General features: G+C 35.9%; 1 protein-coding gene across 1 annotated transcript; it reads left to right on the top strand.

The window, feature by feature from the left end:
* The first annotated feature begins 6956 nt into the window (after positions 1–6956).
* Positions 6957–7877, top strand: LOC121446076 (olfactory receptor 7A17-like). The gene has a single exon (XM_041648451.1). It carries the CDS (start codon positions 6957–6959, stop codon positions 7875–7877), a length of 921 nt encoding a protein of 306 aa, XP_041504385.1.
* The last annotated feature ends 606 nt before the right edge of the window (positions 7878–8483 follow it).

Raw genomic sequence — 8483 nt, 5'->3', positions numbered from 1 at the left:
ATGGAAAACTTTCTTGATATGTATCACATACTAAAATTAAATGAATACCAGATAAACAATTTAAACAGACATATAACCCTTAAGGAAATAAAAACAGTCATTAGAAATCTCTCGACCAGAAAAGCCCAGGGCCTAATGATTTCAGCACAGCATTCTACTAGAATCTTGAAGAAGAGATAATACCAATATGCCTCAAATTTGTCTACACAATAAAAAGAAAATAAATATTGCCAAATTCTTCTTATGAGACCACAGTTACCCTGATACCCAAGCCACACAATGATATAAGAAAGAAAGAATATTACAGACCAATTTCCCTTGTGAACACTGATACAAAAATACTCAAAAATTACAGGCAAACCGAATTCACCACAAATCAAAATATCCACCACGATGAAGCAGGCTTCATTCCAGAGATTCAGGGATGGTTCCACATAGGAAAATCTGTCAGTGTAATCTACCATGTAAACCCACTGAAAGAAAAATTCCATACAATCATCTCATCAGATGCTGAAAAGCCTTTGACAAAATCCAACACCCCTTCATGATAAAGGTTCTTGAAAGAACACAGATATTATGTTTAAATAGCTAAACATAATAAAAGCAATATACAGCAAGCTGACAGTCGACATCAAATTAAATGGAGAAAAACTCAAAGTAGTTCCACCAAAGTCAGGAACAAGACAAGGCTGTCCACTCTCTCTATATATACTCAATATAGTCTTCAAAGTTCTAACTAGAGTAATAAGGCATCAAAAGGAGATCAAGGGGTATAAACTGGAAAGGAAGAAGTCAAACTTTCACTATTAGCAGATAATAGGTACACATAAGTGACCCTCAAAATTCTACCAGGAAACTCCTATAGCTGATTAAAACCTTCTGTAGTAATGAGGCAGGATACAAGATTAAATAAAAAAAATCAGTAGTCTTCCTATACACAAATGATAAACGCACTGATAAAGAAATCAGTGAAACAATGCCCTTTACAATAGCCATAAGTAATACAAATATCCTAGGGAAACTCTAATCAAACAAGTGCAAGACCTATATAACAAGAATTGTATTTAAAGAAAGAAATTACAGAAGAGAACAGAAAATGGAAAGATCTTCCAGGCTCATGGACCAGTAAGTTTAACATAGTAAAATGGTAATCTTACCAAAAGCAATCTACAGATTCAATGTGATTCCCATAAAAATCCCAGCACTGTTCTTCACAGATGTCAGAAGAACAACACACAATTTCATATGGAAAAACAAAAACCCAGGATAGCCAAAACAATCCTGTACAATAAAGGAACTTCTGGAGGTATCACCATCCCTTACTCCAGCTCTACTAAAAAGCTATAGAAAAAAATAGTTTGGTATTGTCATAGAAACAGACACGAGGATAAATAGAAATGAATAAAAGGTTATGAGATAAACCCAGAGATGTCTGAACACCTAATTTTTGACAAAGAAGTAAAAAAATATGCAGTAGGAAAAAGCATCTTCAACAAATGGTGTTGGCATGTAGAAGAATGCAAATATACCCATATGTATTGACCTGCACAAAACTCAAGTCCAATTGCATCAAAGACCTCAATATCAATCTACTTCCACTAAAACTGATAGAAGAGAAAGTTGGAAGTAACCTTGAATGCATTGGCATAGGAGACCACTTCCAGAATATGACACAGACACTGAGAACAATTATCACATCGGACCTCTTGAAACTGAACATTTTCTGTAGGGCAGAGGACATTGTCAGTATAACAAAACAGCAGCCTACAGATTGGGAAAAGATCTTCACCAACCCTGCATCTAACAGAGGGCTGATTTCCAAAATATATAAAGAACTCAAGAAACTAGACTTCTATATAAAAAATAACCTCATTAAAAATTAGGTACATATTTAGTAAGAGAATTCTCAACAAAAGAATCTTAAACGACCAACATATACTTAAGGAAGTGTTCAATATCCTTCATTATCCTGGAAATGAAAATCAAAATGACTCAGAGACACAATCTTACACCTGTCAGAATGGCCAAGATCAAAAACATTAATGACAGGCTATGTCAGAGAGGATGTGGAGTAAGAGGAGCACTTTACTGCCTTTGGGCGTGCAAAATTGTACAACCACTTTGAAACTCAATATGGTGGTTTCCCAGAAAACTGGGACTCAATAAACCTCAAGATACAATGTGCTACCACTCTTGGGCATATACTCAAATATTCTCAGCCATACTACAAGGACACTTGCTCAGTTATGTTCACAGCAGCATTATTTGTAATAGCTAGAACCTGAAAATAACCTAGATGTCTCTCATCTGAAAAATGGTTAAAAATGTGGTTTTTAGTAACACAGACACTGAGAGAAACAATTAATAAACTGGACCTCCTGAAATTGAAAAGTTTCTGTAAAGCAAAGGACACAGTCAACATGACAAAATGACAGCCTACAGAATGGGAAAAGATCTTCACCAATCCCACATTAGACAGAGTTCTGATCTCCAAAACATACAAAGAACTCAAGAAATTGGTCATCAAAAGAACAAATAGTCCAATAAAAATGGAGTACAGACCTAAACAGAGAACTCTCAACAGTGGAATCTAAAATGGTTGGAAGACACTTAAGGAAATGCTCAACGTCATTAGTCATCAGAGAAATGCAAATCAAAACAACTCTGAGATTCCATCTTACACCTGTAAGAATGGCTAAAATCAAAATCACCGATGACAACTTATGCTGGAGAGGTTGTGGGGAAAAGGGAACACTCCTGCATTGCTGGTGGGAATGCAAGCTGGTAGAGCCCCTTTGGAAATCAGTGTGGCAATTTCTCAGAAAATTAGGAAACAACTTCCCTCAAGACCCAGTAATGCCACTTTTGGGTATATGTCCAAAGGATGCTCAACCGTGCCACAAGGACATGTGTTCAACTATGTTCATAGCAGCATTGTTTGTCATAGCCGGAACCTGGAAACAACCTAAATGCCCCTCAACCAAAGAATGGATAAGGAAAATGTGGCACATTTACACAATGGAGTACTACAACGCAGAAAAAAAATAACATTTTGAAATTTGCAGGCAAGTGGATGGAGCTAAAAAACATCATTTTGAGTGAGGTAACCCAGACCCAGAAAGACAATTATCACATGTACTCACTCATGAGTGGTTTTTTAAACATAAAGCGAAGAAAACCAGCCTACAAATCACATCCCAGAGGACCTAGACAACAATGAGGACTTGAAGAGTGGCATACATGGATCTCATTTACATGGGAAGTAGAAAAAGACAAGATCTTCTGAGTAAATTGGGACCATGGAGACTTTGGGAGAGGGTTAAAGGGGAGGGGAGAGACAGGGAGGAGAGCAGAGAAAAATGTAGAGCTCAATAAAAAATCAAAAAGAAAAAAAAAGAAAATGTGGTTTATCTACAATGGAGTATTACTCAGCAGTCAAAAACAATAATATTACTTGGGTAACCAAAAACCTGAAACTAGATATCCCAGAGACCTAGGATAAAACCAAATACTACTATTGTAAAATAAACATTCAAGCAGACAACAGCAGACAACATCACCCACCCCCACCAAAAAACCTAGCAATGACAATCTGCTATATTCATACATGAGTACCTTGCTTAGCTCTCATCATAGAGACTCCTCTTGCAGCAGATAGGAACAAATATAGAGACCCACAGCTCATGCAAGGGTCCCTAAGTAAGCTCAGTGTGTAATATAAAAAAGACATGAAAGTATTAGGGAGAATTTCTGGAAAGAAGGGTTTTAGTAGGAGGGGGATTAAGAATATATATGAAATTCAGAATGATGCACTAATACTTAATTATATATTATACAATAATATATTATATGTTAATTACATATGAAATACTTAAGTTATGTTTACTTTAAATATAGAATATTTAGGGTATATTAAATGATTCTAAGTTATAAAGTAAATGGAAACACTATTTTTGTTAAACTCTTGATATTAGTAATTGCTTTGAGAAATGTATTCTATATTTCATGGCTTTGTATCAAGGGATCAAAGCTTAATGCCTTGTAGAAAAGGGGAATATTAAAACATGGATTTATCAGTTGCTATCTTCCAAGTACAAAGGGAGGGTTTGGAATATGTGGGAATCAGCAATGACAGATTCAGTAATCATAAACTGGAAAGAATTTTAATTGGAGGTCTGTGTGCTGAGTTAGAATTTTATATCTCTGAACAACAGGAAAGTCCAAAGAGAAGTAACAATATCAACAAATAATTCACTTGATAACAACCAGGTGTCGAGGGGAAAGGGAATCCGCAGGAAAGAAATCAGAGTCCCATCCCATGGGGAAAAGACTGAACGGTGGAAATGTAACGAATGAGCAGACATGCATAGCTGTAAACAGTGGCCCTACTGTTTTCCCTTGGTGTGTACAATTTTGGTTTGCATAGGACATGGTTATTTTCTTTAGTGTCCTCAATATTTCAGGCCTTTATGACTGACTCCCTGCCTTCTATTACACAGTATCGGTCTCCTCTGTCAGCCTTCAAGGGGATAAAATGTTCTTCCACACAGAAACTTTCTGTTTAAACAACTCATCCAGGTGAGTCTCAAGGACACCACAGCAAAGACTGGATTATTTTTTACTGTGAAGTGGTGGCAATGGGAGCTAATTAAAATGAGACTAAAGAGGCTTGAGGAGACTTCATATACGCAGGGCATAGGTCAAAGACACTAATAGTTCATTAGTTGGACAGGAAAAATTACACATTATGTATGGTGAGTAGGAGGAGGAAGTTAGAACATTATTTACTTCTGAGTTCCAGTACTGCTCTGAATTGCTTATAATTGCTATCTATAACTATTTTATACTCATAAGCTTGTCTCCAAAATTTTCCCATTTAATATTTACATACTTTTGGAGTTGCTCCATATTTTGGTTATACATATTCAAACAACTTCCTAAGTGAAATATATCTATTTTTTTCTTTTGAGTTTCTTATCTCATCTAACCCAAACAAATTTTAGCTTTTCTATGTTGAGGGTTATAAAACTTAACTAAAATGTGTTCTCACCTTGTCCTAAATGTCCAAAAACTCCACTGTTAATGTGTAATAATCAAGCTGCTTCAGTTGGTCAAAATATTAGAGGATAATTTTTCATTGAGTATTTGGTGTAGATTATTGCTAAGTAATAGATAGATAGATGATAGACAGACAGACAGACAGATAGATAGATAATCACACTCAGTTGTTGGCATTGTATTTTTATTTAATTCTTGATGAGAAATCAAAGTCTTTAACATACAATTGTTTGGAACTTATTTGTCTGTAGTCCCTAGCATTCTTTGTATACCACAAACTCTAATTTTATTTGTTATTATTGTTCTATATAATGCATACATGTTTACTATCACTGTGAAAATGCAAAACTGAACAAAGTAGGTGAGGTCTCCTCACACAGATCGTGCACCTGAAAGCTCAGAAACAGAACACAGGGGTGTGCAATGTGACATCAGCAGGGATCAGCCAAAGAGAGAACTGAATTAAGTGTGAAGGAGAATTTTTTGGTAAATGCAGAATTTCAGAGAACATGTTGGTAGGTTTTTGCGTGTTGGAGGAAACAAAAGACAGAAGTGGAATATGCTTATTGGAATTTTTAACAACTTCAAAACTGAAAGTATTAGAGTAATGCAGGGAAAATGTCCATAGTTTTACTGGGACAAGAAGCACATGCTTTTAATAAGAGACCAAGAATCACATGAGGCCATGTTTTCTGACTTGTTTCCAACAGTTGTGTGCATTGATGTTTGTGCATGCTTTGTGTGTGTGTGTGTGTGTGTGTGTGTGGTTGTGTGGTTTGTGCGTCTATCTGACTGTAGTGGCAAGAGTAGATTCGTTAGGACAAGGTTTGCTCAATATATTCCAAAATGAGGTACATAGACACACATTAGAGAGAACACACGAAAAAAATGACACATGTAAATAAGAAACAGGTCATTTCAACAAAACACCTTTTTAGCCGCATTAAGATGCAAATGAAACTAGTAGTCCAAGTCACTACTGGTACTTTCACATCTCAGCAGCATCAAGGTTTTTTTTTTTTTTGTTTCTCATCATTTTTTTCCTGCTACAAGATCTGATCATTTGTTACTTTTAAAGATTCAATTTTTAAAAATTCATTAAAAATTTTTTTTACCACATATTTTGATGCTATTATTTTCACTCCCATATATTCACCCCCTCTCACCCACCCTACTTTGCATTCTTTCATTTTCTTGGCCTAAAGCTTAATAGATTCCACAATCTCTTTCTTGATTTTCTTAGTGTGTTCTTTCTTCAAAGAAATATATCACCATATGCCTTGCAGGGTATGTGGAATAATAAAGAACTGGACTTTGGTTGCTTCTGTGATGGCCTTCTTACCTTCCTTTTAAAGGACTTTTAGATAACCTATTGGTAGATATCATCTTCTTTAGGGAGATTGAAAAGGTTTGGATTCTCCTACCTCTTTTGCACAAGAATTGCTAAAGGAAAGTCTGGTTTCTTATACCAGAACCACCTAGCCATTGGATTATCACATTCATATCAATCACATATCAAGAGAATACACCACAAGCTTGCCCACAGGTCAATCTAATGGAGGCTTTTTCCTTTTGTTTTTTTTTCCAGTAAAGATTCTTTCTTGTTAGACATATCTATGTTTGTGTCATGCTGAAAAAAAGTCATCCAGCACAAGAGTGAATACTGAAATACTTCAGTGTGTAACTTACTGAGAAAAGGCTGCATGTGTCATAAGATTTCCACATCAGACATGACTAGAGAGAGGACTCTGTGAAGCTAGACTGCAAGGTAAAGCCCAAGAAATCAGGGCATGCGACTTAGAAGATGATACTGTATCTATATGATTACATAATTTCATCCTAAAAATTTCTCTATCTTTTGTTTTGTTTTGTTTTTAATTTCTAGTAACATAAACCACATGGGGCCAAAGAATAAAACACACGTTTCACAATTTCTTCTCCTGGGAATTTCCGAAGACCCAAGGTGGCAGCCTGTCCTCTTTGGACTGTTCCTGGCCATGTACCTGGTCACTGTGCTTGGGAACCTGCTCATCATCATGATCACGATGTCAGATTCTCACCTGCACACACCCATGTACTTCTTCCTCTCCAACTTGTCATTTGTGGACATCTGTTTCACCTCCACCACTGTACCGAAGATGCTACTGAACCTCCAGTCACATTGTAAGCTCATAGTGTATAGAGACTGCATCACCCAAATGCTTTCCTTTTTATTCTTTTCAGTACTGGACATTTCTCTGCTTACCATAATGGCTTATGACCGATATGTGGCCATTTGTCACCCCTTGCATTACACAGTCATCATGAATCCCAGGCTCTGTGTGTTGATGGTGCTGGTGTCCTGGATAGCAAATACCTTGCATATCTTATCACAAGGCTTCATGGTGCTGCAGTTATCCTTCTGCACAGAATTGAAAATCAATCACTTTTTCTGTGAGATGAATCAGGTGTTACAACTCACCTGTTCAGAAAATTTTGTTAACGTTCTCATCATGTATCTTTTACCTATGGTGTTGGCAGCTGGATCCCTCATCGCCATCCTCTGCTCTTACTACAAGATTCTTTCCTGCATAGGTGCCATCTCATCAGCTCAAGGGAAGTACAAAGCCTTTTCCACGTGTGCATCCCATCTCTCCGTTGTCTCCTTATTTTATTGTACAGGAATAAGTATTTATCTGAGTTCTGTTGTAACAGAAAACACACAGGCAACTGCAAGAGCCTCAGTTTTATACAGTGTGGTCACCCCTATGTTGAATCCCTTTGTCTATTGTCTGAGGAATAAAGACATAAAAGATGCTGTGAAAAAGTTATTGAGATAGAAACAAAATCATCTTTGACCCAAAATATCCCCATGATGGCAGGATTCAGTTCTGCATGGTCATATCTGAGATGCATTAATCTGATTGTAGAAGTAAAATATGCTTCTTATATTTTATTCTTAGAAGCTCTTTTTTCTCTGGGTTTAGCTTCACTATTCAATTTGTAATTCTTTATATTATATATTTATACTTCATTATCGCTGACATATCCAACAATCCCCATTTTGTCATTTTCTGTATTTTGTCAGGAAATACTTCAAAATTTTCAATCATCTGAAGCCACATGTTTAAGCATAATTTATTTTAAAACAACTCATACAACAAATTTTCTCTTCCTTAAAATAGAAATAAATTTTATTACTATTAAAAAAGCAGACTTGACACACAAATCTCTGTATATTAATTTATGGTGAAGGAAAATCAGAAACTGTAGCTTTTTAATATGTATCCATCATGTCATGGTATATGATGAACTAATTGTCCTTTCTTATAATATGTATTAGTAAGTTACAGTTTGAAATTATATCTTATTCTTTTTATTGTTTATTTATTAAAAATTTCCACCTCCTCCTCTCCTCCCATTTTTCTCCCATTTCCCCCTCCCCT

The sequence above is a fragment of the Microtus oregoni genome, unplaced genomic scaffold (assembly GCF_018167655.1).
Source record: "Microtus oregoni isolate MIOR12 unplaced genomic scaffold, Mior012 000003F_ref0000135, whole genome shotgun sequence".
Classification (NCBI taxonomy): domain Eukaryota; kingdom Metazoa; phylum Chordata; class Mammalia; order Rodentia; family Cricetidae; genus Microtus; species Microtus oregoni.
Note: the sequence above shows the minus strand (reverse complement) of the source record. Positions and strands in the feature narration are given on the sequence as shown.